At 37.6% G+C, this 17,937-nt stretch overlaps 1 protein-coding gene across 1 annotated transcript; it reads left to right on the forward strand.

Annotated features, from left to right (window-relative positions):
• The first annotated feature begins 525 nt into the window (after window positions 1-525).
• Window positions 526-16,933, forward strand: RNMT (RNA (guanine-7-) methyltransferase). The gene is made up of 10 exons (XM_010193413.1): window positions 526-803; window positions 3,044-3,176; window positions 4,605-4,727; window positions 5,874-5,989; window positions 7,315-7,496; window positions 8,092-8,256; window positions 9,378-9,495; window positions 11,674-11,775; window positions 14,213-14,246; window positions 16,125-16,933. Exons 1-10 carry the CDS (start codon window positions 570-572, stop codon window positions 16,160-16,162), a joined length of 1,245 nt encoding a protein of 414 aa, XP_010191715.1. The 5' UTR covers window positions 526-569; the 3' UTR covers window positions 16,163-16,933.
• The last annotated feature ends 1,004 nt before the right edge of the window (window positions 16,934-17,937 follow it).

The raw sequence follows: 17,937 nt of genomic DNA on the forward strand, positions 1-17,937 counted from the left end.
AGTGAAGCTTGAGGCATAATGAATTTTCTTTGCAAACTTGAAAGTCATTAATTGATATTAAATATGCTCTTAAAATCCATCTTGTTTTTTTGTTTGAAGGCATCTCTTTTGAAAGTATATCAGATTAAATAATGAATTAACTAATATGAGGGACTGACAGCTTGTGTCCCTAAGCATGAAGTGATTTGTAGGTCACTTTTTATGGGAAGAGGAAAAGACAGATTAGATGACACAAACAATAACACTTCACAGGTGAATCAGTAGCGATAGCTAGGAAAGACAAACATTAAGATTAAAGATCTATTTAAATTTGGTCTTACTATAATGAGAGTGCTTTGAAATTTGATATATTTTATAATGCTACCTTTATAAAATAGTCAAATTTGAAGTTATATATTGTCTAGGGCAAAGGTGTGTTATTTTTTTGTGCTGCCAATGTGATTGAAAGTCATGACTTTAACCATGAGTAAGTGAAATTCAACACTGAAAATAGTTGCTGGTTTGTTTTTTTTTTTAGCCTCTGTAGATTTCCATTCTGATCAGTGGACAAGGAGACTAACCTGTCAAAAATGGCTGATTTGACCAAGACAGAAGAACAGGAAGCAGAGAAGAATTTGGATGAAGAAGTGGAGAAAACGCCTGGTACTTCAGAGGCAGATTCAGGAATCGGTCAGGAAGGTGACAGTTCAACTTCAGGTACAGTGCACTCCACTGAAAATGAAAAAGAAGTTGATAGTGGTGATCAGGACGGCGGAGCAAAAAGGAAGAATTTAGATACTGAAGATGAAACTCCTAAGAAAGTAGTGAGTAACGTTTATTTTGAGCTATGTATTTTAAAGCCTTAGCTTAAGAAAAGATTGGAAGTATTTATGCTAAACATATGTAAATGAGCATGAACCACCAAATGTTACAGTTTGTGTATAGCTTCCTAGCAAAATAGCAGGTACAGAAAGTTATCTTTGGCTTAACAGATGGGAAAGAGGGCTGGTAATTAGAATGTTAAGAAAACTGATCTCAGCATGTGCTTAGTCTGATTCTAAGATTATTGTCCCATCGCCTGTATGGTGGCAGTCTGGTAGCGTAGCGCGGGGTTTCCTGGCATTACTCCAAGTCATGTGTCGCGAATGGATATGTTTTGTATGTTGACATCCTGTGTGCTAGCACAGTTATCTGTGCATGGGATGTTCTTCCTTTAGATTATTTTTTCCCTTAATTTCCTCAATAACGTATTGTATGATTTGGAAAACTCTAAAATCTGCAGCTTCTGTGATACAATTTCAGTGTGACTTGTTAGCAAGGTGAAGTACTGAAAGGTTTACAGATGCTTCTTTCTTTTTTTTTTTTTATAAGACCACACGAGCAGCAGAAAATATTTGTCCTATTAACTGTGTGGATGGAAGGGTAATGTTTATATGATACTGTCTTTATTATGTAAGTGCTTATAGAAACTGATGCTACAATATCCAGTCTAATTTTGACCTTTTGGGATATGTCAGTATAATTTGAAAATGTCTTTGACCTAATGTTTTGTTTCTCCCTTCAGAATTTTACCAGTATGTTAATTTATGGCCAGGCAATGTGATAAAATAAATGGTACCCTTTGTTGTGGTGAAAACATTATTAACCCTGTAATCTTTTAAATAAGGTAGTTCTGGGATAAGGTTTAGATGGACAAGAAATCCTTTGTATTTGCATAGCTTAAGGGTGTAGAGAGGTGATGGCATTGAGCGCAGCTGCCAGCATCTAGACATTATTGCTGATGGCTGTTTGCAGCTGTGCTTGCAGCAGCTGAGATGTGTTAATGGATTGTATGAATGTGTCCCTCAGACTATCAAAGTCAGCCATTCTAGCTTATGTCACCTTCAGTGGCCATTCAGGAAGCCATCTGTGCTTCCCCTAAAAAAAAAAATAAAAAAAAATAGAAATGGTCAAAATATTTGTTAGTATCAGTCAGCCAAGTGTGGTAATAAAGGTATGAGGGAGCACAGAGATTGCAGACAAGTATGTGTGTGTTCTTTCCAAAGGTTACCAAAATTATATGAAACACTGAAGAATTCATGTACTATATTAATGTCAGTCAAGTCTCCCTTTACCTTAAGGAGCTGCTGTTTGAATGATAAGATATTGGGATATTGACTTTTATAGTCAGCTGTTGGGAATGCTTTTAATTGCTGTGTGAATTTGTACTGGCTGGGGCTTAGTAGCAGGTTTGTGGATTTTAATTGAGAATTCTTCATTCTAGTTGGTACTGTTATTTCAAATGCTCTTGTGCCTCACAGAATTTGTGTTGATTCTCCATGATTGGTTATTTTGTTTTTTATTTATACTTTATTTTATGTAACTGAAGATTATTTTCAAGGTGAAGAGCGTAATATTTGAGTGTAGACTGCTTCTCTGTGTCACATGTGACAGAAATCTCTCGGAGTATTTACAGTTAAGATTAAACCAGAGACATTTCTACAGCAAGCTGTTAAGCATTAAATGGAATACATTGTCAAGTCTTTGCTCTTATTTCCTTACTGTGGTCTGTTTAAAGCTCTGGCAGTAGGATCATCCTCTTAGGGCTTTATGTGACATCAGCTAGTTGGCATTTTGGGTAGATTGGTAGTTTATACACTTCTGTTAGATGTAAACCCTGAATTTCTGAAACAGGATTTTTGAAGAAGCTTAAAGTTTTTCACAAGGAACGTCCTCCTCTTCAGTCCCAGTCTTAAGGGAAATGAAACTGATTATTTGAGAGTGGCGAGAGTATTGGAGAACTGAAAGGTATTTCTGTGAAGGAAAGGTCATAATCCATCAGAAATTACTTGGACTCGACTGAAAAGGGGATTCAATTTTTAAGGGAATTGTCTCTATGATAATTGAAGTACTGATGTCAGTACCAGGATGGATATGGGAACTATTTTTGTATATGTAATGATGGTATTCTTCATAGTATTACATGTTTGCTTTCTTAAATGCCCAAAGTGCACACAGATCTTTCGATTAAAAAGTGATAAAAGGAATTCACTGCTTGAGTCTGTTCCCTCTCTTGTGTCTACAGCGTGAGACAGGCCATGGACAAGCTGTCGCTGCACATTATAATGAACTTCAAGAAGTTGGATTGGAAAAACGTAGCCAGTCTCGCATATTCTACCTCCGAAACTTTAATAATTGGACAAAGAGTGTCCTCATTGGTAAGGTTCCTTAATTGACTATGTAGACTTTTTTTAAAAAGTAACTAAAATTTGTATAAAAATGTAATTTTTTTTTCTGCTTTCTGATGTTGATTATGACACTTTGTTTCTTGTGATAGTGTTTTATGTTGCTAGAGTACCAAATATATGCTAAAGTTCTAAACATCAGCTGGCCTGAAAAACAGAGAAAGTTCATACTGGAAACTGTTGTTCTTCATGACATTTTTAAACAGCAAGGTACAGCTGTAAATCGTAAAGAATCTGTCTGTTCTTGTTAAATTGAGTTGTTCTTGTTACTTAAATCTATCTCAAATAATTCCATAACTATTTTCCCAAAGCAGTCTGTCTCGGGTCTAGATTAAGCAAATCTGTAGGAAACTTGGACAGGTAAATATTTTCCGTATTACCTGTAGTCAATGGTTTAAAAAGATTAGAGGATGTAGTTCTTTTAAGAATCAGCAGTTTTTTATAAAAGGTGAAGTCTGCTATCCCGCAAATTAGTTCCAAAGTGAGGAAACAAAACCATCGGATATCTCCAAACGAAGAAGAGAATTACTGGTAGAGCATCACAGGTTAATGAAGAGGGATCCATGCCAGGAGATGTGGGCACCATTTGTCTAGCATGCTGCTTTTTGTTGTGTTGTATCGGAGCAGTTAGGAGCAGTATTTAGGTTTATTTAAAGACTTTGGTAGTGCCTGTGCTGAAGCCTTTCAGTCATCATGAATTTCAGTAATGTGGTGTTATTGCAGTTGTATCCAAATGTATTTCATGTCTCTTACTGTGAAGAGAATTTGCTAGCATGCTGGTACTTTTTGCAGAATATGCCAACATCAGTCAGAGCAGAGGTAGAGAAGACAGAAGAGGCAATGAAGTTGGTGTATGTAGGGTAAAAAGACAGCAAACAAGTAGCTGGTGTTATTGCAAGGTGTAGGAGAGACTGAGTGGAAGACATAATGCATTCTTGTAATGTGACCGCAAGGAAAAGTTGTGGCTGATGCATTTAATTGGTTTTTACTCTTTTGCCAAAGGCTTTCCCATACTTTCAAATAACATTTGCCTTCATTATAATGGTAATGAAAGGGAACCTGGTTTCCCCACTCACGACTGGGGTGGTTGTTTAGCGATGCACAGTTCTGCCTTTGCCAGGGAAATAGCTCAGAGCTCCAGTCACATTACATGCAAATCACATTAAGCACAGAAAATATTCATTGTCTTCTCTGTAGTTTTAAAAGCTTGTGGTTGCTTTCATCATTGGTGTTTTCTAGAAAGAGATATTTAAGTCTGTAATGTTAAAAAGACTCATAGGCAAAGTAAGTTCTGAGATCTTTTAAAATTCTCAAACCCTTCTGGTCCTTTAGGGATCTCTGTACAGTACAAGTGAATTAGAGACATCTTTATTATGTGTTCTCTCTCTTTATTTTTTCTAGGTGAATTTATAGACCGGGTACGACGGAAAAAGAATGATATAACTGTTTTGGATCTAGGATGTGGCAAAGGTGGAGACTTACTGAAATGGAAAAAAGGCAGAATTAAGAAACTTGTCTGTACTGGTAAGAGGACACAATAACTTTCCAGGGGAAGTATACCAGTGTTTGTGGGAAAAACAAGCATATCTCCAGTCTTATTATTTCCTTTTTTAGTAAGCCCAAAACTGCAATGATATACTTTCTATCAAAAAATTGTCTTTTTTCTTTTAACCTGAAGGCATCAACTTGACTGCCAGCATAAATATAAGAACCATTGATTTTCTGTGTAATGAGCTTTCAATTCAACTCGCAAAAAAAGTACCAAACCTACTGTCAGTGAAGAAATGCACAATTACCAGAGGTTGTCTTAGGCAAAATGTAACACTGGGGAAAAGACTGACATTTTATATTTTATATATTTTCTTCCACATCTAATCTCTTGTTGTGTTTTTAAGTCTTCTGAAAATATGCATGTAAAAGTTATATTTAAGAAAAACAAACCATCCACAGTGGTTTGACAAAAGGTGATCTGGTTAAATAACTTTTCATTTAAATGGTTTGCTTAGATGTTGGGAAGGAGATACCATCTCCCCTTCTCCCTAAAAGCATGCCAAGGATAATTGGAGGAAGCGTTATTTAACTTCAGATTTAACAGGTAGTAAAATTTCATAAAATTCCTGTAGTAGGAATTATTCTAGGTATTCTTATGTAAATTTATTGCATATTGTTACTTTTAGTGTTATTTAGTGACATTACAGTCTTAAGAACAAAATTTAAAAATCCTCATGATACAATATATCAGCATATAACACAAATAATTGCATTTCATCTGTATTAGTAAGAACATCAAGAGCTTTCAGTACTGCTGGAGAAATTCTGGGAGCTGAACTACTTGAGCTAATCTATACTAGACAATGCTAACAGCACTTAGTATCAATCACCTAGTATTCGTCACTTGACATTTTGGAGGCTTGCTTTGCACTTTTGAGGGTGGGAGCTTCGTAAAATCTTCAGATTACAACTTCTGTCTGAAGACTGAAAATGACAGTTACAATCCCAAACACTTCCTGCAAATTAAATTCCTTCTCTACAAATTTGAGATGAAAGTATTTGTTCCCATCAAGTGTAACTGAAGATTTTATCCCTGCTGTGTTCCAGTCATCATTGCAATTTTCTTGTCTGGGGAGCACTTTACACACTTTAAAAAAAACATTCTCTCTCTCTCTCTAGATATTGCTGACATTTCTGTGCAACAGTGCAAGCAGCGATATGAAGACATGAAAGCCCGATGTCGTTATAATGAACATATTTTTGATGCAGAATTTATACAAGCAGATAGTACCAAGGTACAAATCCTATGCTTTATAATATTTTGGTGATTTAATTTTCTTCTGTTAAGCGAGTACAGGAAGTGATGCTAATGCTATAATATTTAGGGCATCTGTGTTTTTAAGATCAGATTGCTATAGTGTCAGGAGAACCAAGCATACAAGTTACTGAGACATAGTTCAATGCATTTTGTTACTGTTTTACAGTGTAACATTCTTGGAGCCTGATTGTCTTTTTGAGATAATAAATCTGGTGCTTTCACTTGATGAGGGAAAGGGAATGAATACTTATTTTTGGAGTTCTGGGAGTTTCATTGGATTTTGGAAACTATTTTGGTGGATGTGTTTTTTTATGCTGGAATGAACTATTTCTCAGTTTCCTGTATCTCTGTCTTTCAAAATGTGGACAGGGAAGTAAGTGAACAGATAAAATAGCTATGGGAATGTGGAGTGTCCATTTTTATCTTGCTGCATACAGAATGTTAACAGTATGTGGCATGAACTGGTAGAGACTGGGAGTGAGTGTGTGGATGGGAAGTCAGGGAGAGAAGAGAAACTCAGGCAAAACTGTTAAGTATGAAATATTTAAGTGTGGAATGTGTATCATGGGTCTGGGGAAGAACTTTTCTGCTCCTGTGTTCTTTATGGCGGCTGCTAGTATCGTGTAAAAGAAGCCTGATCAAGAAGAGTTGGAGAACTGCTGAGTACGGAGTCAAACTGTGGCAGGCTTTAACCTGCCAAATTTCAAAGGCTTCACGTTCTTCAAAGTTACTGGTTACTTGGTCTGTGGCAGGGAGTAGTAAGTTGGTTTGCGTGTATGTACATCTGTGAGAATACAGACAAATACAGCTTGGTGGGTGGGCAAATTGCCATGTTTAAAACAACCCTTCCTCCTCTCAATTATATGTTTATTGGGTCAATTCTCATTACTTGGTAAACTGAAAATTCATTTTATTATTATAATTGTTTCCAACTAAATGGTGACTGCTTATAAATCCTCAGCAGTAAAATATCTCTGGAAACTATTAGGTAACTAACCTTGGGTTTTGGCCTTTCAAGTGTACTGATGTCACTCGACAACATGAAAAGAATTTGAGGACATGATAACTTTGGAATCTGTTTGTGTTCTTGTTGTTCCCAAATATTGTGTATGGTTTTCTGTGTAGCAGGGGACTTTTTCTTACTCTTTCATCTTGTTCTTGTTGAACTTGAGAAGGAATGGGGGCTGAAGAGGAAATGCTTCAAAGAATTCTGGGAATAGTGTATTTGTTGGAACTTTTAAGTGAATCATGTTTGTTTCCATTTCTTTTGCTGGAATTTTTTTTCTTTTTAATCTATTTCAGGATCTCTTGTCTTCCAAATATAATGATCCAGATACACGCTTTGACATTTGCAGCTGTCAATTTGTTTACCATTACTCATTTGAGACATACGAGCAGGCTGACATGATGCTTAAAAATGCTTGTGGGAACCTCTCTCCTGGAGGGTATTTCATTGGCACAACTCCAAATAGTTTTGAACTTGTGTAAGTACTTTTATATTCTGTTTGTCTTTGAAAAGTCTACAAACCGTTGTTAAGTGATAGTTGTTCTTACAGTGCTCTGATATGTTTATGCCAACAAAACCAAGTTTTTTCCAACAGTTTTGGATTCTAGTCAGGAAAATCTCATTCATGAACTTAAGTCAAACAGGTAAATCTGTACTCGTCTCTTCGACCCATGGCTTTTCTGGTATAAAGTATAGATCTTCATACGTAAATCCTCTGCCTCTGACTAATATAGTGGCAAAATAGCCACAGCCTGGGGATAACTGTCAGGGTTTTGCTGTGGTTGTTCCAGGAAGCCTGATTGGTCCATGTAGACTGCATCTGGGCTAAAGGTTAATTTTCTAGCTCCATTTAGTCCTTGGTATGGTGTGTAGGAATGATAAACTGTTAAAAGCTAGTATGCTGCTTTTCTTTCATGTCATTGTTCCTTTGCTTTATCTAATAAGGGAGGTGAGAAACTACAGGGATCACTGAATGCTGTAGTACTGCCTCTTTCAGGCCTCTTGTGCATAGTTTTTCCTCCCTGTTAAATTAAATGTGGTCAACTAATGTTTGTTTATATCTCATTTTATAGAAAACGACTTGAAGCTTCAGAAACAAATTCATTTGGGAATGACGTGTACAGTGTAAAATTTGAGAAGAAGGGAGAATATCCCTTGTTTGGCTGCAAGTATGATTTCCACTTGGAAGAAGTGGTTGATGTCCCTGAGTTCTTGGTTTACTTTCCATTACTGGAAGAGTAAGTTAAGTTTTAGATTCATTGTCCAATAAAAGCTGTGAAACATAATAAGCATTTGTTTAGTTTGTGTTATTGCATAATACTAGCAGAAAATTATATTTTGAATTTCTTCTTATGTTTTTCGCTTCTCCATTTTTTATTGTTGCTCCAAATGCAGTAGTTTCTTGCATTTCCATCCACAACTCTAATCTATCCACTGCTCTCAGTTGAAGGTGCTGTGGAGGGAAGCTGTAAAGACTTAAACTTGGTCTCACATGAGAATCTCTGTATGTGATATGTTGGATCTCTCAGGAAACCTTTAGTGCTCTCAGCTTTTTTATTTAATCTTAATTTTTTGGAGGGTTTCATTCTGCCTTTCTTTAGTCCTTCAGCAAGCCCTCTTGTATATGTTCATCATGGTGTCTTTCTTGTCTTCTCTAACTTCCTTTCGATGTTGTAGGATTTCTCCTATGACTTTTTTTTTCCTCTAAATCTTCTTCACCTGTGAGCATATGTTTTACTGTTACCTCTGTGTAAATTCAGGTTTACCTTTCCAAGACTTTCTCCTGAGGTTTCCTTGTTGGGATTCCTGTCATTCAAGCCCAGTATGGTTCTTAAACAATATTAAGCTTTCCCTTCAAACCTGTGTATTTTCACACGCTTCATTTGTAGTTCTCTCTGAAAAATACCAGCATCTGTTACTAATACCTGTAACTTCAGTGCTGTTTGACCACAGTGTCATATAATTGAGATGTAAGGCACTAAATCTGATAGAAAGAGGTTCTCTAATCATATATCCATAATAGCTGACATGCAGGGTGATGATACTACAGGGAAACAGTATAGTCTATCTGGAAGTTCAAAGGGAACTTACTAGCTTCTGTGTGTTGGGAGAAGAGACGTTTTTCTACTGGAATATCTGCAATGACTTCCATGTAGAGTTTCATTGTCCTAGTTCAAAAAAATATAGTTTGTGGTGTTAGTGCAGTGTTTTCATCTTAATGTGTTTACTGAGAAAAATTCTAGAAAGCATGTAATCCTAGTGAATACCATAAGATGTCACTGTAGCTTAAAATTGTTTCTTTGAAAATAAAACTACAATAGCTTTGCAGCTTCCCTAATTTAGCTTATTATTTTGACAGAATGGCGAAGAAGCATGGTATGAAACTAGTCTACAAAATGACATTTCGGGAATTCTATGAAGAAAAAGTCAAGAATGAGGAGCATAAAATGCTGTTAAGGAGAATGCAGGCTTTGGAGGTAAATAGGGAGTTAACTTGTTTAATTTAAATAGTGTTTTACATCTTGCTAATTATTTGTGCAATAATTGAAATTCCTGTTGTGAACATTGAGCAATTAATTAAGGGCTACCAATAGAAGAACTGAACTCCTGTGGCTGAAAGTGCGACTGTGGTGGGTTGACCTTGACTGACTGCAAGATACCACCAACCTGCTCTCTCACTCCCTCTTCCCAACAGAATGGAGGGAGAAAATAAAAAAAACCCAAACGTGTGAGTCAAGAGTTTACTTAGTAATTGTGGTCATGGTCAAAACAGACTAAACTTAGAGAAGATGAATTTAATTTATTACCAAAAAAAGGGGGTCAGTGTAACTCCTGACCAGCGCCCTCCCAGCGCAGGGTGATGGGAAATGGGGCTTTGTGGTCAGTCCATAACACTTTTACCTGCCTCTTTCCTCCTCCCCTTCTCCAGCATGGATCCCTCCCATGGGATATAGTCCTTCACAGGACTCCAGCATGTGTTCTTTCCATGGGGTTCAGTCCTTCAGGAGCAGACTGCTCTAGCATTGGTTCCTCATGGGGTTGCAGCTCCTGCTAGAAAACCTGCTTCTTCTTGTGCACTTCTCCATGGGCCATGGCTCCTACCAGGAGCTTTCTTCTTTGTGGGCTTTCCATAGACTGCAGCTTCCTTCAGGGCATGTTTACCTGCTGCAGCATGGGTTCCTCCGCAGGCTGCAGTGTGGATGGCTGCTCCACTGTGGTCCACCATCAGCTGCAGAGGGACAACCTGCATCATTATGGCCTCCTCCAGAGGCTACGGGGGAGTTTCTCTGGTGTCTGGAGCACCTTCTCTCCTTCCTTCTCTCTCATAGCTGTTGCATAGGGGGTTTTTGTCCTTTCTTAAATACACTCTGCCAGAGGTGCCCCACTTGTGGCTGAGGGGCTCAGCTATGCTCTGTGGTGGCTCTGTTGGAGCTGGTGGAACTGTTTATGTCTGGGATGGCCCTGACCCCGACCCCAGCCTTGCCTCACAAAGGCCATGTCTGCAGCCCCGTGCTGCCATCACATGGGCACCAGCACGCAGTGTTTCAGTTTTGTTTATGTGACTTCCATTTTGAGGCAGGTTTTCATTTTTATTAAGTAGCTAGCAGAAGCACAAGAATCATACCTGTGTCAGATAGTGAAAACCGTAATCCATTTCTTCCTCAGCAGAGAGAGACTGAAAGCTGTATCTTTTGTGCAAGAAATATTGATTGAAAAGACAGGAAATAATCTTTGTAGGAATGAAAGGACAGGCTGTATTCGTAGAAGAAAATGGTACTTAACTGTAACTGAGCTTGTTTTTGCCTTTTTATTCTCAAGCTCTTATCCTGGATGACTTCAGCAGCTTCAGAGAAACTTTTCAATGCCATCTCTGAGACTGGTTTTACTCACAGTTCTCTGTGCTTCCTTCCTCCCTCAAACAGAGTTTTTCAGCATAAAACTACCAAGTCAAGTATCTGGTGACTTACTGAACTGAGTCATATGGGCTGCGAGTGAACTTGGCTGTCCTTGTTGTCACTAGAAGGAACAGTGCTTTGTATGGGCTCATGTTGTCAAGAAGCATGGTGACACAACCTTTGACATGTCAGCTGCATTCTTAGAAAAGTGAGAGCTGTCTTAAATTAGTGGTCACTTACAATTGAGGACTGCATTGTGAAGTACAGACCATTATGCAGTATCTGGTGTCCTGAATAAGTATATATTAGTTTTGAAGGATTGGCTGTATGTCTGTTACAGCTCCTGTGTGTTATTAAAGCATTTTAAGCATTCTGCTTGAAATTTTACAGTTGCTCATTTCTTAGTACTTCTGTTTGAGATGCAGGCTTATTCAGTCGCTGTTCTGAAAGAGGTTATATCTAGGTAATACTCATAATGAACTGTGCACGGAGAATAATTTTTATAGTTACTCCGTTTCGCCTATGTTGGAAACATAAGGATAACAGTTAATGTATAAATTCTGGGTGTCGATTTTCTGGGAAGTAGAGAATATCAGACCTGATTGTGTCAGTGCTGTAAAGGAGAGATCCAAATTTAAGATCCTCTTCATTACTGACCTCTGTTCTGGGCTGTGTTGTGATTAAACCCTTGACTGATGTGTTTAATGTCTCTTACTACACAATTAATACTTTTTCTTATTTTTTTTCTGTGTTCTCTAGCCATATTCTACATTTGGTGATTCCAGGCTTGTTTCTGATAAACCTGATGATTATGAGCATGCAAAAGAGTTCATCAAAGAAAGCAAGGCAAAGTTACCATTGGTAAGTTCCTTCTTACTTCGCTAGAGCAAATGGTGTCTAAAATTTAGGTCCTAATCTTTTAGACATGTGGTGTCTTCATCATTTCAACTGCAGTGCAATTGGTGTGAATGTCTCTGTGCATTTGAAAAACTGTAGAGCTGCAGGGCTGAGGCATTCATCTTAGCTATACCCTATGCTCAAAGAATAAAATTCACTTGATTTGGTAGCTATTAAGAAATGTGTAACAATGCAAAAGGCAAAGGATATTTTACCATCTTCCTTGGCAGCTGTTCTAGCATACCTCTTCTTAATTTGAAGAGTTTTATGTTTCTGGATCTTCACACTACCAATTCAGAGCTTTAGTTTTCTTCTTTTAATCCTCTGATAAGAGAATTGAAAACTTTATGCATAATACTATTATGTATTTGAAATCTTAAACATTGTTTTTCTGTTATCTTCAGTGAAGAAGATCCAGCTCTCTTCTTGGCTGGTTTTATGAAAGTTCTGTAAATAGTAATTTTTAAAATCTGCTGTGCCTTCATTTATTTTTTTAAACAGAGCTCCTAGAATTAGACTAGTCCTGTGTGCACAAAACTAAATCAGTATATTTCTGCCCTCTATTAAGTATGATATTCTGTTCCCATTCTGGAATGAAAAGAAACTTCCTTTTTGATGGTTGTAACTTACACTGTACAAAACTTATTCTGCTGTCATGTCATGTGTTTTTCTGCATTTCTCCTGTTTTGGCAGCTTGATTTATAACTTCAGAAATAAAAGAATACTGAACCATCTTTAATGGAGGCCATACTAGATTTTTAGATCAGTGGTCCAATTAAATGGTTTTTTCCACTTTTAGTCCTGTCTTCTAATGCACATGCTGCCTTTCTGAGCTTGCTGTCCTCACATCTTTATAAAGGGTATTTCTTTCTTCCATTGCCCTAGCAGAAAATGACAGTGTTGGAGCTGTCTGCAGCTGGTCCTGTCCCAGCCTTTCATTCTTCTGTGTTGGTCTGATTTGGGTGCAGGATGGACAGGAGCCCACATAGCTGCTGTTCCTGGGAAGCAAGCAGGAGAACAGGCAATGTTTGCTGTCCCTTTTGCCCAGGAACTGCTGCCATTTGGCAATTGCCTCTCCATCTGTTGCCTGGCTGGCTATTCAGGGTAGCCTCTAGCTGTGTGTGTGCTTCTCTCTCTGCATCTGGGGAGTCAGGCTGGATGGAAACCTTGCAAAGGCTTGCTTTAACTGAACTGTTAATGCTGAATGGTTCCTAATGAGCAATGTTGGCTCTTTCAGTCAGAACTTTAGGTCTTTTTTATGTGTTGAGGCTCTTTGGCAAGAGAGAACCGAAATTGGAAACTAGTTTGAGTAAAGATTTTAGTTTTAGTAAAATTGTGCAATTACTGATAGAGGGCATCCTGTTTTATCATCATAGATACAGCATGAGGCTGCTTGGATTGAAGGTTTTCTGCTTGGATTTTTTTTTTTAATCATTGGCTAATCTACTGTTCATGTTCTGAATTCTTGAAGATGTATTCATTTTACTGCATATATAAAAATCCTATATCAAGAGGGGAAATAAACCTGCTCTCTGTATTTGAAAGCTAAACATTTTAAAAAGAAAAATGCTTCTTTAAAGACATAAACTTAAGAACATAGGCATGGTCAAGTCAGACCAAAGACCATTTTTGCCAGGTGCTGTATCAGCTGGCAAAGAGGAAATCTGGTTGAATGAGCCTTTTTTCACTAGTGTATGAAAAGGTGACTCACTCAGTCAGGATTGGTCAGTGAGTAGCATATGGGCTAAATCATGCCCCCAGTTCAGGGCTCACTGGAAAGTGATGGAGTGGGCAGAGAGGAAAAACAGCTGCTTCTTGTTACCTCATGCTTCTTAAATGGTAGGGTCAGTGGCAGCAACTTTTCACTGGTGCAGTTGCCTTTCTTTCATCCAAAAGGCTGAGCTAAGAGCAGTCTTCCTTGGCTGCAAGGCAGGCTGTTTTTTCTCAGTGTATGAGCTATGTTGGGAGTTAGTGTCCTGCAGAGTTTTTGTGGGCTGCAGAGAGGTTTTGGGCTGAGGCAGTGTCCCCAGGGAAGGTGGCAGCTCTGTAGCATGGGCCTCTTCTTGACTTCTGCACAAGTGTTGGGCATCTCGGGCTGGATGCCGTTTTGTGGTGATGGGACTCGGTGTGCCTCCAGTACAACAGACTGTTGGTCTGTTCTCCCACACCTGTGTAATTTAGGTGTGTTTCATTATCTGGGGTGTTTCAGTTCCCTACTGTCCTAGTTATAGGAGTTATAAGTGTCTGTGGTCTACAGTAATGCTCTTCTCATCCCTAAGTAGCCAGCCAGTGTGGGTGATTAGAAGCTGGTCTATGAAAGATTGATAATACCAATTTAAATTGTTTTCTTGTTTCCTTATTTTTTGTTGAAACTGTTTGTTTTTTCTTTATCTGCTTCTAGGGAACTTTGAGTAAGTCTGAATGGGAAGCAACAAGTAAGTATTGTTTCGAAAACTCACTGTTCAGTAAACAACTGCTGTGGAAAGTGTAAAATAGCCTATTGGTTGTGGAAGAAAATCCAAATTTTAAATACAACAGGCTTTTATTATTTGTGTTATTCAAATGCCTGTGTATAGATTACATAGTGCACATATCTCAAGCAATTGGGAGGGAAATGCATAAAACAGAAACTTTGCCTTGTTTAAGTAGCTTCTAGCACACAAACTTTTGGGCTAAAATAGTTTGGGAAAGCCTTACTTGAAGATGTATGAAAAGAGGATGCCAGTGTTGCAGGATTATTTTGCTTCTGTTAGAGGATTAAGTACTATACTTGGTACACCTGATACATACTGTTATCAGTCAACTAGAAAACAAATTCCAGTTGGAATGTATATTCATAAAAAATATAAATCTGTTTTGGTAAGACAAGGGTTGAAGCTTTGCTCTTTGCCTGTAGTTATACATGTTTCAGGAAGAAGCAATTAAAGCATGGGTGGTGGAGAGGTATTTGAATGTTTTGTAAAGGGAGGAGAAAAAAGTCAATGCCTTGGACACTGAAAAGGATACACCATTGTTAAATGTTTTGAAGTTTTGTGAGCGTGTGCCATGGAAAACTTTTGATGCAGTTTTTTTCAAATGGTGAGTTTGATGAAACTCAGATATAAGGGACTGAGAATTCTCAGGATAAAAATAGACTCCCAGAGAGATTATTACCAAGTTCTGTGTTACTGCGGCTGACCAGCATTTGCATTTTTGGAGACTCTTATACTGGTTGTGTTAGTGGTTTAAAAGCAAACAAAAAGTGCTGTTCAATTCATGAATTAAAAAATCTTTAGTTAAGGTGTTTGCTTTCTTAAGTTATCATCTGTGTTTTAAAAGTGTGAATCATAAGGGAGACATTAATTCCAGAAATGCAAAAATATTGTGTAAACTATTAATCTAATTGAGAGGGGCTTTTTATGCCTTTAAAAGGTCAATGATGATTATATTTTTTAAGTAGTCTCTCTTTTTCAGGGAATGCTTTTGGAGTACAGAGCTTCTGACTGTTTAGGGTATAAGCACAACGTGACTGTTTCATGAAACTTCACTTTGCTTTATCGCTGAGGCTTGTCGTGAAAGATTTGCAATGTAGCTATGGCACCTCATCCATTAAAATGAAAGCTGAGTTCAAGTGGAAATCCATAAATGTTTAGTTAGAGACATGGTCTCAAGAAACTGGTTTAACTTCTCTGTCTTGTACGAAGTATGAGAATTTCTGACACAGCCGGCATTGATTATGTGCCAAATAAGTATTTCCCAAGGCGCTGGTGTGGATTTGTATGTGTGTCCATTTCTAGAATGATACTGTTCTGGAGCTGGGAAAGTGCCATTTAGTGTTTGTAAATATTTCTTCTTTGTAATATTTTAAAAGAGCAAATTAATAATTTTGTACCATAAGCTTATTAAATTTTTAATTAAAAATTAAGTTGATCTTTTCACCCCTAATTGTCCATTACTGCATGTATGAAGGAGTCTTTAAACTTAGTTACGTATGATTTTATGCACTGGTGAATGTTAATTGTGTAGAGTTGCATAGTAATTTATGAATTATATTCACATTTCAGTAGTTTAATTAACTGAAGTTAGTGTTGCATTAACCATATCAACAGTATTTAAGATACTGCTTTTGTGCATTCTTAGCTCTATTGTGAAAACATATCTGAAACCATGCTGCATCTGAATGCTAGAGTTACTCATTGGGAAACCGTAGCAATTTTTATACTTTCAGTAACCTGCTAACAGGTTATTTGGGCAGAACATCAGCTATTTACATTTTGAAAACTTAGAGTGGCAGAGGAAGCTGAACTTTAAATTACTCCATTTTCTTTTTTTAGGTATTTACTTGGTATTTGCATTTGAGAAGCAACTGTGAAACTTGACGTTCTGGATGAGGCAAGAAGAGATCATATCCATGTGCAAGCTGGAATGGTCAGAAATCCATCGTGGCAACTATTTTTTTAATTTTTATTTTTTAATTATCAGAAGTGTGCAGGACACTACCAAAAACTATAGCAAGCTCATGATTCTGAGTTACATTGCCTGTCTGTGACAGATGGACTTGTGTGTGTATATATAAGAAAGATTCTGAACCAGTCTTTTTAAGCATTTGTAAGCGACCTGCATGCTCTCAAAACTCATGTTTGAACTTGACACAACTTTATGTTAGAAACAGGCGTTTTGTTTGTAGAAGTATGTTTGTGATTACAAGCCTGACCCTGCACTTTCTGAAATTGGTGGAAAAATGGCTGCTGACTTTGATGGTGCAGAATGAGGGCATAAATATTGTACTGCAGAGCTCAGTTAATTCCTGATGAGATATATTCAAACATAATAGGGTATGTCTACATTGCATGAAGAGCCAAGTGGCAAATAATACCTGAGTCAGTCTGGGTACTTCTGTGCTGTACTCAAGCCTGCAGTGTAAATCTACCTTGGTTGTATTCAAGGTGTAGCTTACATGAGGAAGTCCCATGATGTTCTTGCTTTCCGTGCTTGCTGATACGTAGTGTCACTTCATGGTGCTTTCAAGATGAAACGAGTTTGTTCTGTACAAAACTGCTCTGAAAGAAGTTCTAAAGTTTCTAAAGTTTTAAATCTGTGGTGTTTTTCCAAATATGACTATGTGGTAATCGGTAACAGCTGCTGAACTGAGATTACTGAAATTTTCTATTGCATTAAAGACTCTCCTAACTTTTTGGTAGTTTTAGTGTCTCCTGAAACTTATTAGACAGATCTTAGGATGTGTTTATTACTTCTTTCATAAAATTCCAAATGGACTTGGCATAAGGTTGAGCTATTGGTGGTGAAGGGGACCTCATTGCAGTTCTTAAGGCATTAGGAACATGGTCGTGTACTGGATCATGAACCAGAAGTGGAGCATGTATAATATTTGAGGATACTAGAAGTTCACTCTGGGAAGGAGGGCTGTGTATGTGTGTACACGCCCCAGTACATATGGATAACAATCCCCACATCAGAGCCAAATATTTTGTTTGGGAATGTAATCTCATGATATATCAGTAGACAGAGCCATGCCTAGCTACCATCTTAGAGCTGGCTTAGGGATTTCTGACACGGTGTTTGCTCTGCTTTCCACATCCTTGTAGCCACCCACTACTGAGAGGGCATGAATACTTCATGTTTTTTCTCTCTCTTCTTGGGCTAACAGGAGCTGTTGGCTGCTGTTTGCTACTATAGTTTACATAGAGATGAAATGATGAAATGTTGATGGTACAGGAGTATTTTGAAAAGTTATAATAAACCTAGGAAAGAACATTTCTGTTACAGAGTTAAGCATTCAGATTGAGTTTGTAGTTGTATTGCTTTCCCTCTGTTGTAATTTGGTCATACTCTTTCCTCTATGATTCCCGATTATTTTTTATTTTTATTGTATAGAAGAACACCTTTAACTGGCAGTAGAATCACAGTCAGTTCTGCTGCTGAAATTAAGAAAACAAGTCTTTTTTGTGTCTGCTAGAATTAGTACTCGTGAAACTAGCTGAAAAATGCCGACACTTTAGAAGAGCTGAAATGTTTCATTGAAATTTGTGTGTCAAATCTGGTTTTGTTAGAGTTCTTGTATCAGATTTTGTTTGAATGTACACTGTTATGCTATTTTTGGAAGAAATCAGAATAATAAAAAGAGGA

Source organism: Mesitornis unicolor, unplaced genomic scaffold (assembly GCF_000695765.1).
Source record: "Mesitornis unicolor isolate BGI_N332 unplaced genomic scaffold, ASM69576v1 scaffold9991, whole genome shotgun sequence".
NCBI lineage: Eukaryota > Metazoa > Chordata > Aves > Mesitornithiformes > Mesitornithidae > Mesitornis > Mesitornis unicolor.